The 15,852-nt window shown below is 41.3% G+C and overlaps 1 protein-coding gene across 1 annotated transcript in view; it reads right to left on the bottom strand.

Annotated features, from left to right (window-relative positions):
• LOC147035269 (extracellular calcium-sensing receptor-like) overlaps positions 1-15,852 on the bottom strand; it is a 29,152-nt gene that overhangs the window by 3,392 nt on the left and 9,908 nt on the right. Inside the window, exon 4 of the mRNA XM_085865186.1 lies at positions 1,195-1,422. Within this exon, the coding sequence (XP_085721312.1) occupies positions 1,195-1,422 (228 nt within the window). The remainder of the gene's footprint in view (positions 1-1,194; positions 1,423-15,852) is intronic.

The following is a 15,852-nucleotide window of genomic DNA, read 5'->3' as shown; positions in this document are numbered from 1 at the left end:
CAGTGCCCCATCCTTCTGGAACCACTGGGTTCTCATCTGGATCAGGTTGTTTCTCATACGGGCCTGAGTACGTAGCTCAGGCGGATAGAATTCCTGAATCATTTCGCGATAGTTCCTCTGGTTTACCGTGCAAGTGTGCCCCTGGTCATCTTCAAAGAAGTATGGACCAATTATACCATACCAACCAACCGACACCCACATGGTGACTTTGAGAACAGATCGAGGCATCAGTTCAGTCGATGCATTACCAGGATTTTCAGTTCCCCAGTACCGAAAGTTTTGCTTGTTTACCTCCCCGGACAAGTGAGCATGGCATTCCTCCGTCATGTGAAGTTTTTTGAGGAAGTCTGCATCTTCCTCCAACTTTCCTGAGAACCAATTTGCAAAGTCTAGTTGTTTGCATTTCTGTTGATCAGTAAGCACCGTTTCCATTTGAATTTTGTATGGAAAGGCATGAATGTCTTGGCAAAGGATCCTCTGAACGGTGATCTTAGGAATGTTTGTCTTGGCAGAAAGTCGTCGAATCGATTTTTTTGGACTCTGAACGACTGCCTGTCTCACCATTTCCACATTTTCTTCACTATGACCTGATCTCCTCTGACCACTGTGACCCTTGTGAAGGTCACGGATGGTTCCCACATTGCTAAACTTTGCGAGGGTGCACTTTATTGTCCCAAAGTTTGGTGCATGGCACAAGTGGATACCGAAATGTCTCGAGTAAAGACGTTGCAACTTTATGACACTTTTTGTCTGGTGCCAAAGTTCAACAATTTTCGTCCGTTGTTGTACGGTCAGTCTTGGCATTTTTCTGGCGCTTGCTTGATATCAAAATAAACGTCTGGGTCTCTGCAACAAGAAATGAAGCATTAGTGACAAAATTACTGCCTTTCTAGGATCAAATGAAGCATTTTAAAAGTTGTGTATTTTTTAGGACACCATATATTTATTTATTTATTTATTTATTTATTTATTTCTTTATTTACACATTCATATGCACATATGTATCCATATTTATATACACACATGCATATATATATATATATATATATATATATATATATATATATATATATATATATATATATATATATATATATATATACAGATAAGAGGTTCAAATAGAACATTCATGAATAGGCCAGTCCCGTTCAGTTATAAGTGAGATAATGACATATATTTTTTTTTTGCACTTACTTTACTTTGTCCACCTTTCCATTTAATCTTGCTCTTCTGGATATGCATTATATTTTCCTTTGCTGAATTTAATTCATAAATTCCCACAACAAATGTCTGAATTTTTTTCTCATGATTCATTCGCCAATTGAGAAGCTCGTAAATTGGAGGTGGATCTCCATTTTCATCAAAACTCAAAACATTGCCCATGTTGTTTCGAAAAGACACTTGTCGCAAATAAAATAAAAACTGGAATGACATCAACAAAAGCTCAAGTGTCATTTGCAATCTTCTACTTCTTTGTCAAAACAATGTTAAACATCTGAGGTAAAAATCACAGTTTTCATCAATCGTAGATTAAATGTTCACTGTTATTTCCAAGGTTCACTGGGAACGTGACTGCGATGAAACCCAAATTTTCACTGCTTACCTCCCGATTATCTCCAACTAATTATAGATACTAATGCCTTTCTCCTCTGTTCTGCTCAACAAATTATGTTGGAATGTCTCTTCCACTGTTAATAATCAATAATGTGCTGATGTTTCAGGTGTTTCCCTTTGTGAAAGAAAAAAAAAAAAAAGAAGAGGGCAGCACTCATTGCTTCAGCAAAGGGTAAGTCCTGAAACATACTTATACATACATACATACATACATACATACATACATACATACATATGCCACATTACATTGCTGTGTCCTCTTAATGCTGGTACACCTTGAGGCCTCTGTCTGGCCATCCCCCATAAAGATGACTGGCCCATCTCCATCTCCATCTCTCTGGGAGATGACATTCCAGGCAGCCACCCGGTGGGACCAACTTCGGTTAACCCAAGGAGACCGCCCTTGGGTGGATAACACTTCAGCACCACCCTGACACATGACTGCAAACTGGCCCGGGAAGGTTACCCCATGGTTTCACTCCTATCATGCAAGAGCGGGGGTCCCAAATTATTTGCACAATCCCGTCATCTGGTGAGCTGCCCTGTGGAGAGCAGCTGCACAGGAGGTACTCCCATGGAGTGGGTTTTCAGATTTCTTTGTGGTCCGTTTTGCAGAATGGTTTTACAGTGGACGGAGTGCAAATCTTGCCACCAACCTCCAAAAAAAAAGTAACCCAACTGCAGGAGGATATCTGCAGACACAGTTGGGCACTAGATATGGATGGTCGTTGGCTCACGAGGAGTTCCTCCACCCTTTGACACGTTTTGTTTTTAATCCTCTTGGGTGTCCATAGCATGCACCCTCCTCACCAGGAAACCTGGTGAGGGAGATGGTTTAGTCGCTGACAACCCGACCATGAAACAGGTTAGTTTTGGGTTACATGGTACCGTTGCAAGTCACAGATCTAATCCAGCCTGACTGACCTGACATTCATCACTGTGCAACACTTATATGCATGAAATGAACTTCCATTGTACAATGCACGCATTCGAATCTCCCACCCATGATCGCTTACCCAAGTTGTATTATACTGATGAAGAAAAAAAACAAGAAGGTGGAAGAACTGATGAAGAAGAAAACAAAAAGTTGAAGAGGGATGAGGGGTAATCAAGTTTTTCTTTCATTCTTATTTTTTATTATTATAAAGAGGAATTTTTTTGTTGATGGAAAAAGAAAAAGGAAATCGAAAAGAGATATTAGAAAACAAATATTCTTCTTTCTTGTGGATTTGTGGCCCTGAAAGGGGCCATTTGGATTTGATGAAGCTTTCCACCTAAACCCAAGGAAATTGTTGTCGCCTCTTTCCTCATCGAAGATGGAATGTAACTCCTCATCCGAATCAGGATAGAGCAAGTCCCCGTCACTGTCCTTGTTGCTATTGCCATCACGTGCAGCTTTGAACTCCCAGATGCGTCGTCCTCTGTGTCACCAATGTGGTGGAGATGTAGCATTTCAAAAATGCTTGCTTGATGTCTGACAGCATCTCCTCCCACACCTTGATGATCCAGCCACAGATCATCAGAAGGTCGACCTTTCTTGTCCTCCTGCTCTTGGCATATGTCTATGATGTGAATGGTGAAGAATGAGGAAATAATTGTTCAGAGTGAGAAAGGTTCGAAGAAGATAGGGAGCAGAAGATGTGCCTTTCACCCGGACATGGAAAACGAATTTGTGGTGGAGTTTCAACAGATATGTGCTTGAGGACTGGAAATGTATTTAGTGTTTGTTTATGAGGTACAAACAGTTTAAATTACAATGATGTAAAAACTGACATCGATACAGCTATTCTGAAGAACATTTACCATTATAAGTGCAGGTCATGGCTTTTTAAATACGTATATGTGCGTATGGAAAATAAGTGCATGTGTCAGGCTTCTTGAACATAAGTGCATATGGAAAATATGCACATATGTGTTCCACTAAATCTAAAAATAAGAGCATATGTTTATTTTCCAGATTCTACATTAATTGAAATTCAGCATTTTAAAATCGATTGTTTTAAGACTGATTAATTATTTTCTATACCTGTGTATCCACCCGACTTAACTTTTCCCGCCGATAAAAAAACACGTTTAATACACTGGAAAAAATGTTCATCAAAATATGATTTCAGATTTGTGCATCGGATCTCGTTGACAAAATAAGTGTCGAAATCTGGAGAGAAATTTGAAAATATTATCGCCGGTCTCGCCGGTTAAATTAATCCCCTCGACCCAATTTTGGTGAATGGGCGGTTAACACCAACCAGCCCGGATTGCCGATCGGTTTTCCTTCGGAGGTAAACACATGTGATGCATCAGCTCGGGAGGTCCTCGTGTGCAAAAAATGTACCCTAAGTTACTCACTGGAATTTTGAAGTTGACCACTTCCCTTAAAAGAAAAACTTGGTTACCATTTCCATAACCCGGCAATAAGTGAGAAAATGGTGCCTCTTTTGGGGGTTCCGACGGAAATTGTCAGGCCAATTATTGGGGGTAGTGGAAATGAAAATGACTGTTACTTTGCAGTCTTACACCATAGAAACAGAATCTACACCTTAAAATGTCGGTCTTGAGACCCTATTTCATATGATATGCAAATTTGGTTCATTCATTCAAGAATCAGGTCACTAGAGGTCAAAAGGTCACGACAATTTGGGTCAAGTGAAAATCTGACCTATCTCTGAAACATGCCCCACAAACATGCCACATCCATATTTTACCCTCTCTGAGGGTCTATCCCATCACCATAGGTGCCAAGGAACAAAACCATATGAATTACATGGAATTTGTTGCAATAAAATGAAAACAGCACAGAATGGAAAGCGGTCGACTTTCAATCTGATCACTTTTTGGCCACCGCTTAAACGATTTCCTGTTGAGAAACTTAAATGGTTATTATATCATTCCCGTTCACCCTAGATAAAAAATTAACCCTTCAACTGTTTGCCTTAGAAGATTCTTCCATGTCATATTACCTTTATGGAGATTGGGCCAATAATGAGGTCACTAGAGGTCAAAAGGTCACGGAAATTGGGGTCAAGTGAAAATTTCTGTGGAAAATGCGCAACAGCACATGCCAGATCCATATTTTTGTCATCTATTGGGGTCAATTTTTTTGGAATAAATTCAAAAAATACAGATATGAATGGAATGTGCTTAACGACCACCATAGGGCCTAAACAATAAACAAAAACTGGCACTCCAACATTGTAAGGAAACACATACCAACTGGTGGAATGTGATTCTGGTTTGGAAATGCATATAAACTTATGAGTCAGTCACTTACTTTCTGACGACACAAAATACATTTTGACATCCTGACTTTTCCGAGTCACTTTGACAAGTGCAAAATGTACAACAGGAATTGTTAGAACCATGGCAAGGACATCTCCGAGTTCCACACATTTGACATGTGCAGTGGATTGCAATGTCTTCAGGAATTGGATCGTTCCCCCTGCTTGGGACCAGAAGATCATCGATTAAGTCGAAACCAAATTGTCTTGGGTCAGAGTGTTCGCATGATGTGAGGAGGGACACCATCTCTTTTGTAGCAAAGTAGGCTCTCAAAATGTGCAACCGAATGGCATGACTTGTGGGTGGCAGATCATGCAAACATGACCGCTTGGCATGATGATACCTGTTGCTTCATCGCTGGTTTATGGTTTTCATCATTGTTCCTTTCTTAAGGACCTGTGTCAGATAGGCTTCTACTTTATCATTTACTGTATCCAGGTTACCTGTTGCCACCACAAAGTTCTTTAAATACATCTCTGGATTGGCTATTAGAGCAGCATGCTTGGTTCCAACTTTACTTGTGTTGTCACTACCAGTTAGTGTATGGACAGCGGGCAAAACCTGATGCAAACTTCATCCGATTCTCTTTGAGAGGATATGTATCGGAATGTATCTTGGCGCGTCACCAACCCCTTCACCCATAGTTCTTCGAGGCCGTTCGCATTCAGCTTGCTCCAGGAGAACATCAGCAAAATGAACACATCCGCGTGACAATAGGACTATGATACGATTTTTACCTTGTTTAACAGCATGCATTGCATGTGGTATAATCCTCATGTCAGCCTCTTCTACATTACACTTGAGTTGTGGAACCTCTTCAGGTCTCGATATCATGGACAAACACGAAACGACGATGCTGTCTTGTCCACAGAAATGACGAACTATAATCTCCAACATAGGAGCACTCCAATTCCCTATCAGCACCTCTGCATGAATGAGGGATTCAAATTTTGCTTTGTTGACACTGGATCGCCAAAACCTGTCCATTTCTCGAGGGAGAGGGGTTTCCCTGGACACATCATGCAGTTCTATGGGTGACTTCTTCTCTCCCCTTTGCCGCTCAGAATCCTTCAAAGACGTTCCCATGTAGGAATCAAACACAAAATCAATTCTCGAGGTGCCCTTTGCTGTAGAGGCAACATAGCTTAGAAAGACATCACAGAAGTCACCAAAATTTTTTGAACTCTTTGTTTGGATCTTGCGAATGTTTGCCATCACATCAACTATAGAGCATGTTCCCATTGAGTCATCAGGTCTCGGTGTTCTTGGGTCCTGGTCGCTGAGATGAGCTTCAAGTTCATGGACAATTTCACTTTTAATTGGCTTGGTCATTAGGCCTTCCTCATCAAAGAGAGGAGACGTACACCTCATACTGCAGGAGTTCCTCCATAGTCCGTCCTCGTATCTTTTTGCAATATCTTGTGTACGTTTCATCTGAGCATCTTCTCGCTTGTTGAGTTTTGCTTTTCCTTTGTGTGGGAATGAATTCTTGTGGATTGCAGCAAAGGTTTTAAGGTTGATGCGATGAATTGTGTCTGACAGTCGAACGGTCTTCTCTATGTACCTTTCTCGACAAAGTTTCTCATAGGTATCGTTGCCGATTCTCTTCACATTGAGCAGCTGTTCTCTGATATCTTCTGACATGACTTCCTTGGTTAAGATATTGTGGAGCATTTTCTCTTTTGGGGAGTGAGGAAGGGATTCTCATTCTTCTCTATGACATTTAATATGGCTTGAATATTGGCCTCCTCAAACTCTGTTGCTGCTTTGCTGAATGACCTGTTGGCTTCTAACTCATAGGAGGAACTTCTACCAGCAAGTTATCTGTGAAGGTTTGTGATGGCAAGCATCTCATGATATATCAGTTCCCACTTGGCAACAAACTTCTTTCTTGAACTACCAATTATTCCTGATGCACTTTTCTGGGCTCTGCTGATAGTCTGTTCCAACGCAAGGTCTGCTCCAACCGCTTTGAAACATCCCATTGTTCGTTTTACGGCAAATCGGCCCTCCATAAACTCTGAATGCACTTCTGGTGCTATCTCAGGCAGCCTCCTGTCCTCAAGGTAGAGGGAGCACCATCTCAAGTAGTTCGTGGAATCAAAAGCAGCAAACAAGGGTAGCAGATCTTGAATGGCTTGTACTTGAAGGTTCCAGTTTCCCTCGCGATCACTCCAAATTAGGTTCTCCAGTTGAGACACCAGGTGTCAATGTAGTTGTCAATGTAGGAGACACCAGGTGTCAATTGTCAAGTTGAGACAATGTAGAAAGGTGTTCCAATACCTGAATGCCTCACTTTCCTCACAACACTTTGAAATGAATCGTTCAAATTGGTCTACTAGTTCAGAGCCGATGTGGTCCTGGCATGTGTGAAGGAGGGGCAGGGGCACACTCTTGGGAGATTTCGCTGCTACTTCTTATTTCAAATGCAGGAGGGTATCGAGCAGATCCTTGTATTTTACCAATTTGATGGTGTTTCTTTGGCATTCTCAAAGATGGAAAAATATGGATCTGGCATGTACTGTTGTGCATTTTCCACAGAAATTTTCACTTGACCCAAATTTCCATGACCTTTTGACCTCTAGTGACCTCATTATTAGCCCAATCTCCATAAAGGTAATATGACATGGAAGAGTCTTCTAAGGCAAACAGTTTAAGGGTTAATTTGTCTATCTGGGGTGAACGGGCGTGACATAATAACCATTTAAGTTTCCCAACAGGAAATCGTTTAAGCGGTGGCCAAAAAGTGATTAGATTGAATGTCGACCGCTTTCCATTCTGTGCTGTTTTCATTTTATTGCAACAAATTTCACTTTATTCATATGACTGTGTTCCTTGGCACGTATGGTGATGGGATGGACCCTCAGAGAGGGTAAAATATGGATGTGGCATGTTCTGTGGGGCATGTTTCAGAGATAGGTCAGATTTTCACTTGACCCAAATTTTCGTGACCTTTTGACCTCTAGTGACCTGACTCTTGAACCAATGAACCTAATTTGCACATCATATGGAAGAGGGCCTCAAGATCGACATTTTGAAGGGTAGTTTGTGTTTTTTGGGTTTAAGATTGCAAAGTAACAGTCGTTTTCATTTCCACTACCCCCAATAATTGGCCCGACAATTTCCGTCAGAACCCCCAAAAGAGGCACCATTTTCTCACTTATTGCCGGGTTATGGAAATGGTAACCAAGTTTTTCTTTTAAGGGAAGTGGTCAACTTCAAAATTCCAGTGAGTAACTTAGGGTACATTTTTTTTGCACACAAGGACACCCCTAGCTGATGCATTAATGATCCTCAGAGATTATATTGCACCACTCAGGGCGGCACTGGCGGAGCGAAGGAACAGATGGAAGTACAGATGGATGGGCTTATACTCGAACCCCACGTCAAATACACGGACATAACAACTTAAAATAAACACAGGAATTTAATGAAAATGGACATATTTACAAGGGTATAATTCAAAATGTAGTAATAAATGTGAGAAATTAAATGTAAAGTAGAAGTGCCTCTACACACAGACTTGAATAGAGACAAGGGGAAAACAAACAAAAGAAAAACCTTCCTTTATTTTGGCACTTAGCTTTGTCCAGAGATGGACTTTATTCAACTTTGGGATTGAGATGCTTCGTCCTGTGTGGAAAGATGTGCCCAAAAGTTATGCCAAGCCTCTCTCTGGGTGGGAAATGTGCATGAGGTAATTCGGGAGGTGTTATTCAATGCCACGGCTCACCAAACGCTGTGCAACTTCTTTGTCGATCGTGCTTACCGACGCACTGCTTTGCAGAATGGCGCTGCTCCTTCAGTGACATACACAAGGCTTTGAGGTCCATCTCATATGACACAACCAAGACTCAATGGCCAGCGTCCTGCTCCATCACGTGAGCCAATTTGCCTCAGAATGAATACGAGAATCATGTCGTGTTCATCAAGCGTCAAAGAAAAGCCAGCCGTAATGCCCTGATCATTCATGCCATCTCCTAGCTCTCTCGTCTCTCGACTGTGTGCGTCCCTTACTCTCAACCAGCAACCAAACCAAAAAATCTTCTCCGTTCTGATGTCACGGCCATCGATAATCCACCTCCAGGCATGGCGTGCTGGCACAAAAACCAGGAAAGCAGAGCTTCTGACTGCTTGGACATGCAGCTGCCTGTTGTTTTGCTTGTGGTTGGTATAAAAACGCACTTCTTTCATGGCTCGCTTGTCAACACAAAAACGTAGGAAAGGTCACAGGGGGCATTTACAGACTGGTGAAAATTGGTCTTAATCCCCATCTAATTAACACAGCACCACCCAGTGTGTTGGAAAGTAACAGTTAAGCTCAGTCTCCCGAATTAATTTATATTGAGATGTCTCCTACATGTCCATGGACCAAGCAACTCTATACTATCCTAACTTTGCTATGAATTTCCTCCATCTACCCCCAAACGTAAAACAATAAAGAAATTACCGAAATTACTAAGTGTATTAAGGTATTTAGTAAAAGAAGGCGATGCTCCCACCTTTTTCATATTCAGTGAAGCGATGGGTGGGATTTGCAAGTGTGTTTGTGGCCTCACTCCTCTGAGCTCCCAAGGTTAATCGCGACCAGTTAATGAATATGAAAATTTTCGCCCCTTGAGAGTCTCTTCTTTCAGCCTTGAGAGCTTTGGCGTTGGATAAGCAGTAAAATTACCTTTAAAGCGATGTGTAGGGTCTGTTTGTTCTAATTTCAGTTTTCAAATAAGAGGTCACATGACTCCTCCCATCTTACCAATCGTTGTAAGGGTGAAAGAAGAGTTTGTAGAAAAAAATAAAGGTTACCACCTTTGCGAACTTATCAAAATATCGACCTTCAATTTAAATCAATTTTTAAAAAACAAATTTAAAAACAAGCAATTTTGATCCGTATACCGATATAGTTATTTGGAGAGTGTGTTTGGATTGTCTGACAACAAAACAGATTTTGAATATCTTTTTTTCCATGATCAACTAACTATGAGTGGGCTGCTATAGAATTGGAATACCAACCAATTTTTATGTTCTGGCCCTTGATGGAAAAACATGCAGTATTGTCTACCCAAAAGTATTACAATAATATTACAATTTTATTGATATTTCTGTTCATTATTTTGCAGATTGATAAAAAAAAATGTTCCTTTGTGGGAGGAGGGAGCAAAAGAGTGGAAAAGGGAGGATGGGTGGCATGGGAGTCCAAAGGGAGGGGATGTTGGGTGGGAGGAGTCAGGGGAAGGGGTCCCAAGAGGGAGAAGAAGGGGTGGGAGGCCAGAGCTGGCATTGCCCAGTCGGGAGGGAAAGGGTGGAAGTGGGAGGAGGGAGGGAAAGGGTGGAGGTGAGAGGAGGGAGGGAAATGGTGGAGGTGGGAGGAGTGAGGGAGAGGGAGGAGGTGGGAGGAAGGGAGGGGAAAGGGTCGGTTGGTGTGCGTGTCCAGAGGGTGGGAAGGGGTGGGAAGAGGAAGGGAAAGGGTGGAAAGATAGAGCGAAATGGTGGACGGGGGAGAAAGATACACAAAATTTGTCATTTCCACATTAACTTTATACCGCAATTGGGGTGGAGTATGTGCTGAATGAAAATATTGCATTTGTTCTGCTTGTGAACTGCTTGTGAAACAAAATTTGGTATCAGCATTATGCATGCCTGTTCTCTGTCATTTAAAAAGTCAATATTGAGTTTTTCAAACGCAGTACGGGAAGAGGCTGCCATAACTGGGAGACAGACAATTGCATGGCCAAACACCAAGGCTCCCAATATACTTTGTACTCGATGACTTCCGTTCCAAGGAACTTTAATGCAGAAAGAGATGATGCGGCCCATCAAGACTGAACAATGGTTGCCAACCAATGATATTTTTTTTCCACACAGAGTCAAAGCTCGTGGAAGAGTTTGAACACTGAATGAAACGAGAAGGGCACTTGGTAGAGCACATACCTCTGCCATGCAATGCTTGATGCATGAGAACATATCGGGCTCAACACATTTTTGAAAAGTCATGGTATACAGTACTATTTCGTTTTGGCCTCATCTCTCAATGGGGAAGAATCACTTTAAAAATTATCATATCTGGATCCGGATTCGGATCTTCACCTAAATTGAATCAATTCTTCCCTGTCACACACTCAACATATCCACTAAGTTTCGTCCGAATCATTCCACAACTTTTTTGAGATATCGTTCTGTATATCGTTTTTGGCCCTATCACTCAATGGTGAAGAATCACTTTAAAAATTGTAGTGGTCGGAACTGGATCTTCACCAAAATCTAATCAGTTCGTCCATGTCACATACCCAACCTATCCACACAATTTTATCTGTATCCGTCAACAACTTTTTGAGAGATTCTGCACACAAACAAACAAGCAAGCAAACAGACAAATGAAAAATCACTCCTCGAGTGACAACTTGGCAAAACATCACAAAGTAGAACGGCACTCAGCAGAGCGCATACCTCAGCCAGGTTGAACAGTTCATGTTTTGTATCCCACTGATTGGCTGGATCCGAACCAAAATCCAATCCACTTGTTATTCTCACCTCTTCACCTCATTCACATTGTTTTGTCATAACTCGTCCACAATTTTTTGAGATATAGTGATCTATTTAGTTTTTGGCCCTATCAACAAATTTCAGGAATTAGGCCTGTGTTGACCTTTTGACCTTAAAATTAATTGGTTGTTGAATTCAGCGACCTGACATGAAAATGCTCTTCAAATTTCAAGTCAATTGGATTAAAATTGAGGATTTTAGAAATTTGGCCTTTGTTGACCTCAAAATTAATTGACTTGGTGGATTCAGTGACTTGAAATATAAATCTTCTTCAAATTTAAAGTCAATCAGATGAAAATTGAGGATTTTAGAAATCTCACCTTAGTTGTTGACCTTTGGCCTATGTTGGCCTTTTGGTCAATGTTGACCTCAAAACAATTGACTAGTTGAATTTATTGACCTGAAATATAAATCCACTTCAAATTTCAAGTCAATCAGGTAAAAATTGCCAATTTTAGAAATATGATCTATGTTGTCCTTTTGGTCGATGTTGACCTCATAAATAATTGTTGTTTGAATTCAGTGACCTGATATGCAAATCCTCTTCAAATTTCAAGTCAATGGGATGAAAATTGAGGATTGTTAAAATACTTCAGTTGTTGACCTTTGGCCTGTTTACCTTTTGACTTCAAAACAACATGCTTCTTGCTTATGACAAACTCTACCATGTGGTGAAGTTTCGTGAAGATTGATTTAAAATTGTGACCTGTTGGCAACTTACAGACAAACAAACAAACAAGCCAGTAGGCGGCCATGGGTCGCCGAGCATCTGATGAACTTTGACCCCTGATCTGAGTTCATCTTGTACTAAGTACTTACGAAATTGCAATCGAATCGGTTAACCCGTGTATGAGCAAGGGGGCTTTGAACAATGCACTCATTGACCTTTGACTACTGACTTAGCCGAGATTGGTCAATCTGTCCTGAAGCAACGTTGTAGTACCCATTGAGTACTATGTACCTATGAACTTTTATTCGTATCACTTCATCCGTGTAGGAGCAAGGGGGCTTTGAATGGTCATTTTGCCTGAAAAATGCACTCATTGACCTTTGACCCCTGACATAGCCGAGATAGGCCAATATGTTCTGAAGCATAGTTGTAGTACTCATTGTGTACTATGTACCTATGAACTTTCATTCGTATCGGTTAACCCGTGTAGGAGCAAGGGGGCTTTGAATAGTCATTTTGACCGAAAAATGTACTCGTTGACCTTTTGACCCCTGACTTAGCCGAGATAGGTCAATATGTTCTGAAGCAAAGTTGTATTACTCATTGTGTCCGATGTACCTATGAACTTTCCTTCATATCGGTTAACCCGTGTCGGAGCAAGGGGGCTTTGAATGGTCATTGTGCCCGAAAAATGCACTCATTGACCTTTGACCTCTGACTGAGCCGAGATAGGTCAATATGTCCTGAAGCAAAGTTGTACTACTCATTGAGTACTATGTTCTTATGAACTTTCATTGGTATTGGTTAATCCGTGTAGGAGCAAGCGTGCCTTGAATGGTAATTTCACCCGAAAAATGCACTAATTGACCTTTGACCCTGATATACTCGAAATAGGTCATTATGCAAATGACCAAAGTTGTAGTACTCATTACGGTCTATGAGCATGTAAAGATTCATTTGATTCGATTCAACCGTCTTGGAGCTAGTGTACTTTGAATTTTCAGCGGGAATGCTCAAAGGCCCTCGGACACCCAAGTTGAGAGGGTTGCCATTTGGAAACTATAAGATATAGAACAAAATGGATGTCAAATCGCGGATAGAGAATCACCTTAAGATTGTGCATGCCAAATCTCATCGAGTTCCATCGACTGATAACTACTTGGTATCAATTTGAATGAAAAGTACCGAAAATGCGGTTTGATATCGGAAATCCCCAAAGTTCGAGGGGGTGCTGTGGGTGAACAAAGATATAAATCGAAAATCTGGCTCGATCGTTTGTGTACAATGCATTCCAGATGATTACTGTGAATTGTCCTGACTATCTGACCATAACCCTAGGAGGAGTAGCATTTGGCACGAAGCACCTCCAACTCTCACATATTATCGATTTTTGCACTGATTGACCTTTGACCCCTGACCTAAGCAATATCGGTCAATATGTCCTGAGGCAAAGTTGTAGCACTCATTGCATGCTATGAACCTGCAAAGTTTCATTTGGATCGATGCACTCACCTGGTCGCTCGGGGACCTTCAATTTTCGCCAATTTTCGGGTATACCCCATTTGTAAGCGGCGCTGCGGGTAAACTATTCCATATATCACAAAAATCGGAATGTATTTGGTAGAGCATCAGTAGTGGATGATGCCTGCCAAATTTTATAAGCCTACGTGGGATAATGGCTTTCGGAATTGATTTTGCGTGCAGTACCGATTTTGAAGGTTTTTCGGCTGTTTCTGGGGAACCAAAGCGTCCCAAGCAACCATCACAATTTCCAAAGCACAAGGTCATAAGATGTACCTAACACCCGAGTTTGGTCAAAATCGGCCCACATTTACTACCAATTATGCTGATGACAAACGAACAAACATCCAAACAAACAACCAAACAAACAGAATTACTGACAATACGGGTCACCTATTTCGGCGACCCAACAAGCCGGTAGACGGCCATGGGTCGCCGAGCATCCGATGACCATTGACCCCTGATCTGAGTTAATCTAGTAATAAGTACTTACGAAATTGCAATCAAATTTGTTAACCCGTGTATGAGCAAGGGGGCTTTGAATGGTCATTTTTCCCGAAAAATGCACTCATTGACCTTTGACCCCTGACCTAGCCGAAATAGGTCAATATGTTCTGAAGCAAAGTTGTAGTACTCATTGAGTACTATGCACCTATGAACGATCATTCGTATCGGTTAATCCGTGTAGGAGCAAGGGTGCCTTGAATGGTAATTTCGCCCGAAAAATGCACTTATTGACCTTTGACCCCTGACTTGCTCGAGATTGGTCATTAGGCAAATGAGCAAACTTGTAGTACTCATTACGATCTATAAGCATGTAAAGATTCATTCGATTCAGTTCAACCGTCTTGGAGCTAGTGTACTTTGAATTTTCAGCGGGAATGCTCAAAGGCCCTCCGACACCTAAGTTGAGAGGGTTGCCATTTGGAAACTATAAGATATAAAACAAAATGGATGTCAAATAGCGGATAGAGAATCACCTTAAGATTATGCATTCCAAATCTCATCAAGTTCCATCTACTGATAACTACTCTGTATCAATTTGATTGAAAAGTACCGAAAATGCGGTTTTATATCTGAAATCCCCAAAGTTTGAGGGGGTGCTGTGGGTGAACAAAGATATAAATCGAAAATCCGGCTCGATTGTTTGTGCACAATGCATTCCACATGATTAGTGTGAATTTCCATGACCATCTGACCATAACCCTCGGAGGAGTAGCATTTGGCGCAAAGGCACCTCCAGCTCTCGCATATTATCGATTTTTGCACTAATTGACATTTGACCCCTGACCTAAGCAATATCGGTCAATATGTCCTGAGGCAAAGTTGTAGCACTCATTGCATGCTATGAACCTGCAAAGTTTAATTCGGATCGATGCACTCACCTGGTCGCTAGGGGACCTTCAATTTTCGCCAATTTTCAGGCATTCCCCATTTGTCGGGGGCGCTGTGGGTAAACTCTTCCATATATCACAAAACGGAATATATTTGGTAGAGCATTACCTGCAGATGGTTCATACCAAATTTTGTGAGACTACATGGGATAATGGCTTTCAGAATTGATTTCGCGTGAACTGCACAGATTTTGAAGGTTTTTCGGTTGTTGCTGGGGAACCAAAGCGTCCCAAGCAACCATCACAATTTACAAAGCACTAGGTCATAATATGGGACATTTTCACAAAAGCGGTCCGGTAACGGTAAAGACCGTCCGAGCATATATCAATTTTTTATCAATTTTTATCAATTTTTATCAAGCATATATTGCCCAGTCAGTGCAGAGGCCTGATGGTGATCCAGCGTTGCTGACATCACTTGAACATTTTTCCAGGCCTTATAAGGGGTTCAAGCACTATTTCGAGAATATCAAAGAAAGTTGATTTTTTAGTTTGTTCTTTACCATTACCTGACCCGCTTTTGTGAAAATGTCCCATATGTACCTACCACCCGAGTTTGGTCAAAATCGGCCCACGTTTACTGCCAATTATGCTGACGACAAACGAACAAACATCCAAACAAACATCCAAATAGACAGAATTACTGACAATAAAGGTCACCTATTTTGGCGACCCAAAAACAACCTCCTTCACCTACGGTGGTGAGGTAAAAATGACTTCTGCTTCAAGTATCTATATATTAACACTGAAGGACCAATTTTGTGCTATTCTGCTATTTTTGTGCTAATTATTGCTATTCTAGTTTATAGTTCCTGACCCATGGGGACCAATACACGT

This window comes from Eptatretus burgeri, chromosome 1, assembly GCF_056783735.1.
Source record: "Eptatretus burgeri isolate ZD-2024b chromosome 1, Ebu_testis_v1, whole genome shotgun sequence".
Taxonomy (NCBI): Eukaryota; Metazoa; Chordata; class Myxini; order Myxiniformes; family Myxinidae; genus Eptatretus; species Eptatretus burgeri.
The sequence above is the reverse complement of the archived record's forward strand: the minus strand, read 5'-3'. Positions and strand labels throughout refer to the sequence as shown.